Raw genomic sequence first — 16,101 nt, 5'->3', positions numbered from 1 at the left:
TTTTCAGTCTGTTTTCCTCGCTCTTCTTCCTCCTCGTTGTTTTGGTTCAGGTTCCACTTTAGTGGAGTAGTTGCGGGTGTCGCCAGGTGGAGCTCCATGCTCTCCCAGTCAAACCTTCAGGAGGGTCCAGGACTCCCTCAGCGAAACACACTGATTCCCTAACACACACACACACGCGCACACAAATGCACGCGCTTACGGCTGTCAGGCGTGTCACGGAAGCGCTCGAGCCTCTGTGAGTTGAGGGAGCGGGAGTGAGAGAGCGCACGGTGTGTAGCCAGTGTTGTACAGTCAGCGGGACCGGGCACGCTTGTGTTTTGTCAGTTAGTGGAGGTTGTCTGCTTAGTGTGCTTGTTTTACTTGTTTTCTCGCTCCCCTGAAATGGACTTCTGACAGCAGCCGGGCTGCGGGCGCCGCCGGTTCCTCCTGACCGGAAAATGAAGCGACTCTGTCGGAGGCTGGCGGTGGCCGTGGCGGTGCTGGTGTGGCTGGGAGCGCTGGTTTACCTGCTGGTGTTGAGCCGGAGGAGGTTGCCGGAGCTCAGTACCGGAGCAGGAGCAGGTGGAGGAGGAGTAGCAGGAGGCGGAGAGAGAGCCGACAACCAGGTGAAGTAAAGCTATGACCGCCACTCGTGTCGTGTCCGCGCGTTAGACATAAACAGAGGGTGAAATGGACTTCCAGTGTCTGAGGAGTTCATAACAGTCACGCTGGTTCGGGTGGCTACATGAACCCTTAATGTCAACAAATCCCGAGGAAAACAGCTGGTGATGCAATCAGGAAAACAGCATCAAATTAACCGTCCAGACTGAAAAAGTCTGTTTGAGTCAAACTATAACCGGTGAAGTTCAAGGAGGGAAAAAAAGTTAATGTGAGAGCGCAGGTGAAACTAAAGATCTCTAACGAGCAGTTTGAGTCACTGCACTTTCTCCTAAGTGGATACTTTAAAGTTTTTAAGGTAAATTCTTCACCTGTAAAAAGAAAAACAACCTTTGGACGCACAGTGGAGTCAAAAACATAAAAGAGCTAAAATTTAATTACTGTCACAAAATCTCGACACAGTTTGTGACCAAATCTCACCAAAGGTGCCAGATTTGTCTGCTGTGCTGTAAGTTTAAAAGTTTTATCATCTGCAGATTTATCTTTGGTATTAGTAAACATGTGGGAACGCTGTATTATTGTCACTAATCTTACAATATTCCTGTCCGTAGCAGCTCCGTAGATTATGAGGTAATACTCAATTTGTCATTTTTAATTTTGTTTCTTTTTGCAGTAGGCTACTATTGTTCCCTCAGTATGCACTATCACAGCTCTTATCATTGTTTAATTTCATTATCAGATTGCAGCGGTTCCTTTGAAGATAATTGGGTTCATTTTCGACCCAGCTTGATGCCTGTGCCCTGCACGCACTGCGGGATGCCTGTTATGCAAAAGACCCGCAGCATGTTCACTGTGACTGAGGGGATAAATGTATTGATCCTGTCTCTCTTACCTTGTTACTCTGAGCTGCCGGCACCCGCGTACACACCACAATCCTGTAATAGCCTAAATTTTTGAATAAATATTGTGCGATCAGGACTTGGAGTAAAGTGGTGTAAACACAAATAATTAGCAGGGCTGCTGGATGAATTTAGTAAGAACACATTATTCTGTGTGGGAATGTTATTGTATGCCCCTGATAGATTGCAGCTGACCTTTTGTAAAGAGTGTACGGGAGTGTGGAGATGATCTGAAAGTGAACCTGATGCAGCAGTTAGTGGTGTGCTCCTCCACCTCTTAGGTTAATAATAAAACGAGTTCTCACTCAGGAATTTGTTTTGTTGTGAGGCGCAACAGAAAAAAGCACTTCAGCTGAAAAAAATCTAAGGAACAAGAATCCAGGATGTAAGAATTTTAGATGAGTCTCTGGTATGGATGTGTGGAGCGTTTCTGCTACAGATTCAGCATCTTCACCACACGCTGGGACTCAGCAGTCTGTGTCAGAGGAACATGTGTTTATAGAAACTGCAAAAATACAAAAATAAATGCTGCATATGAAGTAGGAAAGCTCTCCTATGAGCTGTTGTGTTTCTTGTATTTTCCTGAAATTAATATGTATGCACTTGAATCCCGTTATTTGTTCCTCATCAGCAGCACGTGGACCTCTGACCTCGCCGAGGCTCTCGTTAATGTTTGCTCGTTGCTAAAACGCGTGCTAAGTGCTGAATGGAAGCTTTCAGAAAGGTCTGAGCACACAGCAGAAACCCACGTTGCAGTGAGACCACCTGCGGTGTGTGTTTATTTTTGCGAGTATATGTGTGATCTGTTATAGTGCAGTGGATTTGGAGCTTGTGCAAAAGCTTCAGGTCATGCTGTATAAACAGAGCAGTCTTAACACTGTGCTGTGGGATTGCTCTGAAACCCACAGCAGCAGGTACTGAACTGAGCTGTTCTGAGTGTTGACTCGAGAGGTCGGGTTAAAATGCATACTTTCAGATTCAGATGTAGTGTGAGAAAAGTTTTCAGCTGTTCAGGCAGCACTTTAGATTTTTTACCTCTGTGTGTAATAACTGTATAATAATTCAAACTCCAATCCAAACTATTTGAAACAGCAGCTGATGATGTTTGTGTTTAGCTGATGGCACAGTTGTGTGGTGGTGCTATGCAAAGCATTGGAGACCCATGTCCACCTGTTGTAGCTGTCTGCTGCCACTTGTGGGCACTGTCAGTGATGTGTAGCAACTGGAAATGTAGCTGAACTCCATTGTGGGGGTTTGACTTCCTGTTTCAGAAAGCGTTTAATCAAACTTGACCCACACGTAGTGCAGTGTGAATGGGTGACATGCTGTTACCTGTGCAAGGATGTCTCTATTTGAGTGTTTTGAAGTAGCATGATATCCCTGCAGGAAGGTACACAAAGAGCAAAGCACGAGATGTGGTGCTTCTTCTTTGACTACATGAGGTGATCAGGCCAAATATTTTACATTTAATTGCGCTGCTTGGGGCTTAAAAAGTTGCAGTATCTATAAGATGATCTCTTATAGATACTGGGGCTGTGTCCACATGCCTCTTCAATATATAGCGTGCACTATACATTCAGTCAGCAATGTCAAAGTGCTGATTGAAATCTCAACTGTAAATTTCATCCTCTGTGTAGGATGCTACAAAATCACCGTGTGACAAACCAGGAAATGGTGCACAGAAGCTATAAAGTACATCTATCGAAAGAAACCATCATGCATTGCAACCTCGGTATCTGTTAAAGAAATGTGATGCGGTGTGCTAATGTGATTTTCTTACCTGTTGAGAAGTGAGTGTAAGACTCCTCAGACGTCTCAGTGGTGCAGCGGCTTGTTTCCTCCTCTGCATTAGCAGCAGGATTAAAAACACTAAATTTTACTGTATATTAGTAAAAAAAACCCACAAGAAACACATTTGAGACTTTTCAGTCTAAATTGTAAATACGTTCCAGATGTGTTGTTACGTAGCTTCCTTATGAAATCTTTGCACACAAGCATTAACAGCGGTGAAGCTGCTGCTGCTGTAAAAATCAAACTGTTATTTTATTGTATTTGGCTGCTTTGAAGATGTTTGAAATTAATATATTGGAGATGTAGAAAAGCACAGTTACAGCTGCGCTCTCCATCCTGCCTTTGTAGGTGGATTCGGTTCAGCTGAAGTATGCTGTAAATAAAGTTTGGTGCACACAGATGGTGTATGGATATGGATTAGAATATCTTTGTGTATTTTAACAATGTAGAGACATATGCCAATTAAAAAGTATGTTCATCCAAAAAACAGCATCATTGAGGGTCTAAGCCCTGTATTACCTTGCAAACACTATGTAGAGGATGAAATGGTGAGTGGATGACCATAACTTGGATAAGGGCTGGAAAATGGACGGACTATCTAGTGACAAGTGAGGAACAGCTGATCAGATGGGTGATGGTGGTCAGATGATCTGCAGAAGCATGAACCTCTGCACGGCCTTATGGGCAGGCAGAGCTGAGTTCAGTCTGTTTATCCATTTTAATCAGTGATGATCAAATTGATTATGCGTTAGAAGAAACCCTTAAGGAGCCGACTTCCAAAATTGCTGTAATGTTTGACAAATATTTATGTAAAGCATGTCAAAAAGGCTCTAACATCAACAATAATGTAAACAAGAATCACACTGTCTTAATTTTTAGGCGTGCCTTAATTTTGTGTGAATAGGTGTTTTCAAACGGCTGATAATTCAGGCAATAAAGCTTAATCTGCTCTCGCTCTCATTGTAAGTTGACCTGGATAAGATTCTCAGCTAAATGCCTCAAATATGAAATCTGAAATATAATTAAACTACTTCAGTTGGAGGGATAGAAACAGCTGCAACCACTTTAGCCCATCAAAAGAAGAAGAAGAAAAAAAAGACGGTGTCGTCTTGTGTGGACTTGTTCTGTAAGCTGTGAGCCTACAAGCTAATGAGAGAATCTCTGTTCATTCAGCAGAACAGTGTGTGTGTGTGTGTGTGTGTGTGTGTGTGTGTGTGTGTGTGTGTGTGTGTGTGGGTTGTGTGCAAGTGAATGTATCATTTTCAAGTCAGGACACACATGCTGAAATGCACCTCGGCTAATACCCAGCCAGATACAGACTTGCCAACTTAATCCTACAGTTTTTCACACCCAGTGTAAATCTGTAGGTACGGATTCGCCTGGTATCATCATTACCATGCGCACAGTCTGCTTGTATCTTTAAAAAAGAATATATTTGGCTCTTTCTAATGTGGTGGTGTATTATCCAAATGCAAGTTTAAACAGGAGCACTAGGGAAGTGATACAGTCTTAATTAGAGAGAAAAACATTTGGACTCCAACCAGAAGTATCTATAAAAACAGAAACTTGTCTGAGGAATTTTGCTTAACAGAAACTTCTTAGTTTGATATTTTTAATTCTGTGTAATTCTTTTTGTGCAATATTTGATGTTACACTCTGCTAGCAGTCCCATTAAGCTCAAAATATGCTTTCTGTGTCTGCATGCAAGATGATTTTGTCTATCCGCAAACTGTCAACGTGCAGTGTAAAATTTATGACTGTGCAGGCAGCCTGCATGAATGGTACGTACTGACAAATGGGTGTGTGCATATGTTAGCAGTTACATTAGCGTAAAAATAAGACAGCAACCTTCTTGCAATTAGGAAAACAAGCATTAGTTTCTTAGTTTTTTCATCAATTGCAAGTAGTTGCAGTGACATGCTGTTCACACATGGGTTAACTATGCAACACCCTGAACCTCTGAGTGACCACTTTTGATCGCAAGGTGATTGTACAGGTTGCCCAGTGGTAGGCAACCTGTCTCCAAACACTGACAGTCTGACTCAGACTGACTACAAATGCTCTCAGACACATTGGGGAAGGTTTGCAAATAACTGCTGATTTATTACTGCTGATTTATTACTACAGATTTCCAGCATGTGGCAATCAGTGTGAGTCAGTCTGCATCGATGAGTGAATCTCATCTGCAATGTGTTGCCAACTGGTTGTATTTTGGTTGAATTCCTATATATAAGCACGGCTGCTGGGCGCTCGTGTAATTTTTTCAGTTAAACTGCTGTCCTGCAAGAACTGCGTCACTATTTGCGGAGAAATTTCTGTATTTGTTTCAGATAATTTTTTTTGAACCAGTTTAATACAGTTAGTTGCCGCATTACTACAAACAGATTGCGTGTAACTCCGTAATCGACCCCATTCCATCGCAAGCTGATAGACTGACTCCATCTTATTGGTGTTTCTTGATGCACTGAAGTCACGTTGAAGATGGTAACTGACTGCAAATGGTCCCCATCTTTGACGCAACCATTTCAAAGGCAATGAGATCCCAAGTTCACTGCATGTGGGCTCAATAATTTTCCTTGTGGTGTGGTCTCTACTGTTTTCTCCAGTGTGACTATCATTGCATTTGACTTATTACTATTTAATCTTTGCACATTGTGACTTTTTGTTGACCAAATGTTCAATTAATATAACAATTTTGTTAATTTTCTTTTTCACTGTTTAATTTTTTGTAGGTTTGTTGCAATATTGGCAAACAATGTTTATTTTTATGTAAATTAAAGCAGTCTCAAGGCTTGTGCCTGGCACTCGGCTCTTCAAACTCCACCCTGATAGTTTCACCACTGAAGCAGGAACTTCTTGGGGGCAGGAACAATGACCCCAAAAAACAAAACCGAAGGAAGGTTCAGGCTGTAGAAATGCACGTTATTCTCATGAATTCTTGGAAGGCCAGAATACAAGTGCAAAACACGACACTTCTGTAACTTTATTCTTTCTCTTTATGAAAATTAATCATAATCGTAGTTGCACATTGGAAATAGGAAAAGCAGGATTTTTACACAAACATGCATGTTCCTGTGATGACTCAAACCTGCATGCAATCATGTTTGCATAGGGTTGTACCCTCATTATTGACCTAATTACAGTGCAACTGTATTATTAATGTGCCTGTGAACCTATGGTTGCTCACAGGTGTGCATGTGCACAGGTGTGTAAATGTCAGGCAGGTCAGGCTTACATGTAAAAGCAATCAGCAGGTAGCCATTTTTTACTCAGAAGGAACCTTTAAGCTGCTTGTTTGAGGCTCCTAATAAATATTCCTCTTCAGTTTTTGCAATATATGTCTTACATTTGTGTGAGTGTATGCCAGGACAGCGGGTGTGTGTGTGTTTTGTCAGCAATACTTGTGCTGCTGTGTGCTATTCAAATGCTAATGCAGAATTCCCATTCCTCACAGGATTAGCCTGCGCTCCTGTTTACCTAGCACGACTACTTCCTGTACAAGGAAGGGTGCTCCTGCACTGTTTGCACACACAGAGGCACGCACACACAAACACACACACGGAGAAGTGCTTATATGCAGAATCACACCCTCATCTACATACAGAAAACTGGTGTTTCTTGCACACGGGATCCCACACATGGACACACACACACACACACACACACACACACACTGAGAGAGCTTTTGGAGAGCCTTTGAAGCAGCGTGGTTGGAGTGTGCCTGTGTCCTCAGGCACGTTGGCAGGGGGTCTTTATGGAGTTTCTGCCTTCAGAAATCCAAACATGAGAGGAAACAATCTGTTGGTTCTTTGAATACTGAAGGACACTCTGCCTCACTGCGCCTCTCTCTCTCTTTGATGGAGGAATGTCAAGCGTCCCAGGGCACGATGTTGATCAGATTTGGACCAGATAGAAATGATTTCTGCAGGTAGTACATTATTCACTGAATTACAGTCATCTCACTGAAGATTCTCTCTCTTTAAAAGATGAACACATTGTAACTGAAACCATCCCTATGTCTAACAGATTGTTAGAGCTGGTGCCTTATGTTGGTGCTTCCTGACACTTTACGAACGTGCCAGCCTTCAGTGTTTGTTTGCTCTGTTTAAAGTTTTTGAGGAGTGGTAATTAAAGTCGATGTAAATTATAAGCAAAGGTCTGTTAACAATATTAAACATGTTAGCAAATAATTGAAGAAAAGGTGTTACTAATCGTGGAGTTTGGCCATTGAACAGTTTTTGTGTGTGCAGTTTTTTTGGGGGGTGGATCAGTATTGCTGTCCTGTTTGATCTCGAGTTACTACACCTGCTGCTATTACCCAGATATTTGTTAGCAAGCTTTGCCTTAATTGTGCAAATGCGTCCTCCCTGATACCAGAAATGCAGAACAGCTCGGTCTGTTCTGCAATTTCTATGAATGATCAATTAAAGAAGAGATTGATTGAAAGGTTGGAATGATGATATGAAAATCACCACATGCACGCACCTCAGTAGTGACCATTTAATCTGGGAAGTTTGACGGAGTTTTATTAGTAAAAGGGGCCAAACCAGCTATCTCCTTCCCTGCCAACATCTGGTTTGGAAGTATTAGGCCACTAATGTATGTTCTTCTTCCTTCTTCTTCTTCAGCTGCACCCTTTAGGGCTCTCCAGAGCAGTTCATCTGCCTCCATCTCACCCTTTCCCCAGCATCCTCTTCTTGCACACCAACCCTCTGCATGCCCTCCCTTATTACATCCATGAATCTTCTCTGTGGTCTTCCTCTTTTCCACCTGTCTGGGAGCTCCATCTTCAATATCCATTGTCTGATATATCCACTATCCCTCCTCTGCACATGTCCAAACCATCTCAACCTTGCCTCTTTAACATTGTCTCCAAACTGCTCAACCTGAACCATCCGTCTGAGGTACTTATTTCTAATCTTCAACTCTGTCACGTCCACCTCGGCCTCCTGTTTGTTAGTGTCACTGCCTCCAAACATATATCACAGCAGGTCTCACTACTATAATATCTTTTATATTTCTGTCACAAATCTTATCTCCACCTGCTCCACCTGGCCTGCACTCTCTTCTTCACCTCTCCTGTGCTCTAACTGTTGCTTTGGATGCAGCTGACAGGTGTTTAAACTCCACCTTCACTGCTTCTACTCCTGAGGTCTTAACTGCCTCTCTCTCATTCACACACATCTATTGTGTTTTGCTTCTATTGGCTTTCATTCCTCTTCTCTCCAGAGCATACCTCCATCACAGTGTGTCATCTGCTAACATCATAACCCACAAATGCAGCGATGAAAGTATTTTTTTTACACAAATCCAGAAGCAAAATAGAAAAATCCAAATTTTTTGTTGTTGAGGGAAACAGGGAAGTTGGGAAAAACCTTAAAATTTTCCATGATGGTTCATAACACAAACTCTACAGTATTCATCCAGATTTACAAAATGAATTTGCAGAATATTCTTCTTCATAGCATCATTTTTAAAACAGTCATCATTTTCTGTGCTCATGTCTTCATTGCAGCTTTCTTTGCATGGATTTTTCTTTCCATCTGACTTCTGTCTCAGTTTCTCTCTTTTCTTTCTCAAGAAAACAAGATCGATGCTCCAGTCACCGTGTTCGCCTCGTGTATCACAACGCCCAATCGCTCCACAATGGCACGAGGCACACTCACACACAGTACTGTACACTCCACTAAATAACACAAGAACGCACACACACACACACGCACACACAAACTGAATGCACACACGCAGTTGAAATTATTCATTTCCCTGTCATATGAAATGCAGTTATTGTTCCTTTCTCCTTCCCTCTCCCTATCAGGAGGTATTCACATGGACAAGAGGAGAGGGAAATGAGTTTTCAGAGCAGCTATAACCAGCTCCCAGGGAGGGAATAATAATAATAATGTTTTATATGAAGCACTCAGTTCAGCAGGGCCTACAGGTTGGCTAACTAGACTGGCCTCTGGCACCGGAGGACTCATTTGTGAAACACACTTTGCACTGTGGAAATGAACCTAACCGAGGTTCAGCAGCCACAGCGGCCGATGAATCGCCAAAGTCACCTCGCTTTTTTCTTTTTGGTCTTTTCGTGATGCCAACCAATCAATCAGAAGTGTTAATTTTGGGGGTTTTGTGATAACTGCTGCTGTCAGTGGAGGTAAAAGAGCACCAGTTCAGGCCTTTGAAACACTTTACTTCAATTTTAATTGAATCAAGGCATTTTACTAATAGGTTATGAAAATAAATGATTAAAATTATTTTGTTACTGCTTTTTTATCTTTCAGCCCTAACATTTTATATTCATTTTATATTTTTACATACACTGTTTTATATTTTCAGCCTTTTGTTCTTGTATTAATGATAATGAGAAAAGTGAAGCTAAATATTTAAGCCCAGCAGAGATCCATGTCAGAATACTGTAAGGTGCCAACGCGGTCAGATTGGATATCTGGCGGTTTGGTGTAAATCAGTCGCCGTGTTTCTGTTTTGTTTAGTATACTGGTTCATATTCTAGCCTATCTGTTTCACATCAGATCAAATGTAGCTAAAAATATGAGATATTAAACAAAACAAGGAAATGCTGCTGTGAAGTCTTTACTGTACAGCAGCAACAGGGAATATTGACTTACCTGCGAGGCTTAGTCACCGAAGGCCTCACAACATCTTTCAAGATTCATTTTTAAAATATATTTTGGTACCAGTGAAGAGAAAACAGCAGCACAGAATCACTCATAATTCTGAAACTCGGGAAAGAATTCATTTACAATTTGTGATTTTGATTGATTGCCAAAACGGGGAATTATGCCCATCTGTTATTTCTCTTTGTTTTGAATAGAATAGAATAGAATAGAATAGAATGCCTTTATTGTCATTATACAGGATGTACAATGAGATTGGAGGGCCACTCCTGTTCAGTGCCATGTAACAGAAAATCAAACTCTCTAAAATAAAAATATTATGAAAATATTATAATCTAGTATGATCAATATAATCAAGAGATATACAGAAATAAACAATGTGTAAAATATACAAAAAATAGCATGTATAAAAATATATACATACATTGGTGCATCTGGTTAATTTTCATTTCAAATTTTGACATTTTGTTTTGAGTTTTTTTGTTTGTTTTTTTTTTCTCTTCTTACAGAGAGAATTGCGACCTGTATTACTCGGTAAAATGTGAAATGTTGGTGTTTTTCACTCAGACTCAGAAAAATGAACATTTTGCTTCGTTACGTCGACCCGGCAGCTTCCACTAGTTGTTTGTTTTTAAATGGCAGTTTTGTTCTGATGCAGTGATCAGCTCAGGGGTCAGAGGTTATGTGACTGCAGGCAGACTTAAATTTTTTAATTGTAAAGAAACAGCAGGTAAGTTATGGAAGCATTTTAGACACCAGTGCAAGTGAGCGCTTGTTTTGCTTCTTCGTGGCTTTGAGCAGTTGCTCAGATGTTATACACACACATACAATTTGCTATCAAAATACCATCCCGGCTATAAGAAGCACAAGAAAGGGTATTTTACATTTCCCTCTCCTAATTCCATTTTACCTTATAAATGATTCAGGAGCTTAAAAAAAACATAACTAAAAAAAACAGCAAGAATCAGCATAAATTGGATTTTTTAAGATGAGGATGCAGCATAATCAAGCATCTTTGACTGCAAAATTATACACATACTGTGTGTGTGTGTGTGTGTGTGTGTGTTTGTTTCTTACACACACACACACACACACACACACACACAGATAAACAGAGTCTGGGAAAGGCTCAAAGGTTTAATATATATCATCATACAGGCTCAGCAGGACTGTCAGTAAATCATAACTCATAACATGTAATTAGATATTTAATTTATAATATATTCGTACGAGTGTCATATAAGCGTCGGTGGGTTTCAGTTTGTGTGTGCGCATCTTCTCTTGTGCTACACGTACTTAGGTTGTGTCTGTGTATCTGTGTGCAATGGAAATTAACTGTCACTGATAAGGCATGCACCACTTTGTCACGCTACACAACAGATGCACGTGTGTGTGTGTGTGTGTGTGTTTTCATGGGTTTAACTCACATGGCTGCTGTTTCGTTCCACAATGACTTTTTTTTTAAAATAATATGGAAATCAGGCGTTTAAATTCTTGTTGATGTCGGGATCAGAGAGAGCAGATTTACAGAGCTTGATGTCTTAACAAGATATTTAACAGATTTGTAACTGTGTGTGTGTGTGTGTGTGTGTGTGTGTGTGTGTGTGTGTGTGTGTGTGTGTGTGTGGTGAACGGATTTTGGCTTGACAATTAAGTTCAGATTGAAAAGGATTTTAATTTTAAAACTTGGATTAAATATGAGGCTAAACCAAATTGCAGTGTTAGTGACACCTAAAGATTATTATTTTAGGAAATAACAGTGAAATGGAGGGTGCCAAGTTTAATAATCACATGGAAACTGTAAATAATTAAACTGTAAATAATTAAAGAAGCTCAAGTGTTACTTTACCAAAGACTTTCCTCTGAGGCCAACAGTGCACAGCTTAGACCTATCAAGACCCTTCATGGCTTACTGCAGTAACTTAATAACCACATAATAACTTAACAATGCACTAACTTCAGAACCATAGCTGCACCTATGTGATGGTGCTAACATTACTTCTTACACACTAGATATCATTACATCCCATAACAGTGGACAGGTGACCCATAAAACCAGGTTCCTCTAAAATAAGCTCGGTTGCTTCACCTCAGGCTGTGGTCTCTCTCTCTCATAAGTAAACCATGAACCCGCTGCATGTTGCCACATGGTTACATTATTGCTCTGCTTGAGGAAATGGTGTTGAATCAGTGACCTTCCATTGACTTTTTTGTGTGTTGTGTGTGTTTTTATGGCGTGTTAGGTTAGACTATGTTTTTGTGTCTGAGGAGCCAAAATGATGACTTATTTATGATTGGTCTAATATTTTCTGAGGTAAACTTTAAACTCAGGATGCTAACTGACATCTGTGGGACACAAGTATTTAGTCATGGAGTGAATAACAGCATGACACCTAAAATATGCCTGTTTTTGGTTCAGAAATGTACAGTTTTGAGGAGATTGCAGTCACTGCCCAGTTTTATGTACAGTGGTGTGAAAAAGTGTTTGCCCCCTGCCTCATTTCCTGTTTTTTTGCATGTTTGTCACACTTAAGTGTTTCGGAACATCAAACCAATTTAAACAATAGTCAAGGACAACACAAGTAAACACAAAATGCAAGTTGTAAATGAAGGTGTTTATTAGTAAAGGTGAAAAAAAATCCAAACCATCATGGCCCTGTGTGAAAAAGTGATTGCCCCCTAAACCTAATAACTGGTTGGGCCACCCTTAGCAGCAACAACTGCAACCAAGCGTCTGCGATAACTTGCAATGAGGCTTTTACAGCGTTCTGGAGGAATTTTGGCCCACTCATCTTTGCAGAATTGTCCCAATTCAGTTACATTAGAGGGTTTTCGAGCATGAACGGCCTTTTTAAGGTCATACCACAACATCTCAATAGGATTCAGGTCAGGACTTTGGCTAGGCCACTCCAAAGTCTTCATTTTGTTTTTCTTCAGCCATTCAGTGGTGGACTTGCTGGTGTGTTTAGGATCATTGTCCTGCTGCAGAACCCAAGTACGTTTAAGCTTGAGTACACGAACAGATGGTCTGACATTCTCCCTCAGGATCTCTTGGTAGACAGCAGAATTCATAGTTCCATTTATCACAGCAAGTCTTCCAGGTCCTGACGCAGCAAAACAGCCCCAGACCATCACACTACCACCACCATATTTTACTGTTGGTATAATGTTCTTTTTCTGAAATGCAGTGTTCCTTTTACGCCAGATGTAATGGGACACACACCTTCCAAAGAGTTCCACTTTTGTCTCATCGGTCCACAGAATGTTGTCCCAAAAGTCTTGGGGATCATCAAGATGCGTTTTGGAAAAATTGAGACGAGCTTTAATGTTCTTTTTGCTCAGCAGTGGTTTTCTTCTTGGAACTCTGCCATGCAGGCCATTTTTGCTCAGTCTTTTTCTGATGGTGGAGGCATGAACGCTGACCTTAACTGAGGCAAGTGAGGCCTGCAGTTCTTTGGACGTTGTTGTGGGGTCTTTTGTGACCTCTTGGATGAGTCGTCGCTGCGCCCTTGGGGTAATTTTGGGCGGCCGGCCACTCCTGAGAAGGTTCACCACTGTTCCATGTCTTCGCCATTTGTGGATAATGGCTCTCACTGTGGTTCGCTGGATTCCCAAAGCTTTGGAAATGGCTTTATAACCCTTTCCAGACTGATAGATCTCAATTACTTTCTTTCTCAATTGCTCCTGAATTTCTTTGGATCTCGGCATGATGTGTAGCTTTCAAGGATCTTCTGGTGGACCTTACTGTGTCAGGCAGCTCCTATTTAAGTGATGTCTTGATTGGGAACAGGTGTGGCAATAATCAGGCCTAGGTGTGGCTAGGGAAATTGAACTCAGGTGTGAAAAACCACAGTTATAGTATGTTTTAACAAGGGGGGCAATCACTTTTCACACAGGGCCATGATGGTTTGGATTTTTTTTCACCTTTACTAATAAACACCTTCATTTACAACTTGCATTTTGTGTTTACTTGTGTTGTCCTTGACTATTGTTTAAATTGGTTTGATGTTCCGAAACACTTAAGTGTGACAAACATGCAAAAAAACAGGAAATGAGGCAGGGGGCAAACACTTTTTCACACCACTGTAAATACACAAATGTGCAAACGTCTCATTTCTTCATATTTTTCTTCCAGAGAGTCAGAGTTTCTTGTAATTTTTAAAGTGGCCTTAAGGACTAATTTTCAGTCCAGTCCTTGGACCTGACCATTTTCAGAGGAAAGGTTTTTTTTTCTTTCATCTAACACTGACCTATGAATCATTCAAACAAAAAAGGATCCAACTCAAGCAATGAAGCAGTGCTGTGTTGACATAAAGTAGACAATTTAGCAAAGAATCAATTTGAAAAGGTATCTTTAGGCACTTATAGCAGCCCTGACATTTGTTCCTGTTTCTTGTATCTATGAAAAATACAGACATAAAATAGAATTTTTGCACCAACAAGGTGAATTCCAAAGAGCCAGTCACCAAAAACTTGGCATATCTCAGTATGGTTTGCATACTTAAAAACTGAGTGAAGGAAAAAATCCAGCAAAGGCCTGACACAGGACCTGAGAGATGCATGTAGCGTTTCAGTTCATCCATCCACTGTTCAGCAGAGCCTCACAGAAGTGGTCTCAGGGGAAGGGAGGCTGTCAGGAAGCCATTCTCGAGGAAGGGAAACGGGGAGAAAAAAGGCTGAGGTATGCACAAGATGTGGACTGAAAGCTGGCAGCAACAGGTCTGAGGAAGGGATGAATCCAAATTTGAAATTCCTGCTTCAGCTCTCCAGGAGGAGGTCAGGAGAGAGGCACAACAGTGAGTGTGTACAGCCATCTGTAAAGCATGGTGGAGGCGCTGTCATGGTTTGGGGCTGCATTTCAGTCAGTGGTCTTGGGGATTTTGTCAAAATTGATGAAATTCTGACCCTAGAAAATTACCATCAGATTTTGATCCACTGTGCAAGATCATCTGGAAAGCATCTGATTGGCAACGGCTTCATATTTCAGCATGACAGTGACCCCAAACACACTGCCAATGCAGTAAAAGCTTTCCTGGATAGAAAAACACACCACAGACACTATCAGTTATGGATTGGCCTCCTCAGAGCCCAGCCCATTACTGAAGCAGTGCTGGATCATCCTGACAGAGACCAGAACAAAAGGCAGAAACATCCAAAGAAGAGCTTTGAATGTCCTTCAGGAAACCTGGAGAACTTTTCCTGAAGACTACTTAAAGAAATTATAAGAAAGCTGCCTCAGAGAGTTCAGTTTGTGTTAAAGAATAAAGGTGTTCATACCAAATATTGACTTTAAAGTTTGTTAGAATTGTGCAAACTCTGGTTTTTTGACAGCGTTTTCCATGTATGCAATAAATCAATAAATAAATCAATGCACCTTTTTCTCTTTCTCCTGGCAAAATATGAAGAAATGAGGGGGAACTCAAGACTTTTGCACAGTATTACATCTTCTCTGATATCCTGCGTTAAACTTGATTTCTGCCAGGAACCGGGTTATTTTGTGAATGTCAAATTAGCCCGAGCAAGAAAAGGTGTGTGTGTGTGTGTGTGTGTGTGTGTGTATCTGTGTGTGAGTGTGTGTGTGGGAGGCAAAGGGAGAGTGTGTGTGAATAGGGCAGTAATTGTCTACTGCCATTTCTGTGAGCGTATAAGTGTGTGTGTGTGTGTGTGTGTGTGTGTGTGTGTGTGTGTGTGTGTGTGTGAGTGCACGCACGCTGGTGCAAAAATTGTAATTCTCACCTTGATGCATGTAAGATTGAGCCATCAATCTAGTTTATAGAGAGCGGAGGGTAAAATGAGGATAAAGAGTGGGGGGGAGAAAGATAAGAGAGAGAGAGGGAGAGAGAGAGTATACAAACTAAAGAAGAAAGTCAAAAACTGAGAGGCAAAGAGAGCGAGAACAAAGAAGGGAACAAAACCAAAGAGCCAAACAGCAGCACTGACAGAAAAGTAGAGAAAAATCACAGTATAAGATTGAAAGAGAAAAGCTGATGAAGAATAGAAGAGGTGGCACAAAGGGAGAGCGATGCAAGATGAGAATAAAAATGAGAATAAAAACAAGAAAAGGCAAAAAAAGGGACGGGAGGTAAAGAGAGACAAATGGATCCACAGAAAGAGCCAACACATACGCACACATACACACACACACACACACGCACAAACAATGAGAACAACAGTGA

At 41.1% G+C, this 16,101-nt stretch overlaps 1 protein-coding gene across 1 annotated transcript in view; it reads left to right on the top strand.

Annotated features, from left to right (window-relative positions):
* Positions 1-230: 230 nt before the first annotated feature.
* galnt14 (UDP-N-acetyl-alpha-D-galactosamine:polypeptide N-acetylgalactosaminyltransferase 14 (GalNAc-T14)) overlaps positions 231-16,101 on the top strand; it is a 222,261-nt gene continuing 206,390 nt past the window's right edge. Inside the window, exon 1 of the mRNA XM_030721305.1 lies at positions 231-605. Within this exon, the coding sequence (XP_030577165.1) occupies positions 438-605 (168 nt within the window). The 5' untranslated portion in view covers positions 231-437. The remainder of the gene's footprint in view (positions 606-16,101) is intronic.

Source organism: Archocentrus centrarchus, chromosome 24, assembly GCF_007364275.1.
Source record: "Archocentrus centrarchus isolate MPI-CPG fArcCen1 chromosome 24, fArcCen1, whole genome shotgun sequence".
NCBI classification, from domain to species: domain Eukaryota; kingdom Metazoa; phylum Chordata; class Actinopteri; order Cichliformes; family Cichlidae; genus Archocentrus; species Archocentrus centrarchus.
This window is presented reverse-complemented; position numbering and strand designations above follow the sequence as displayed.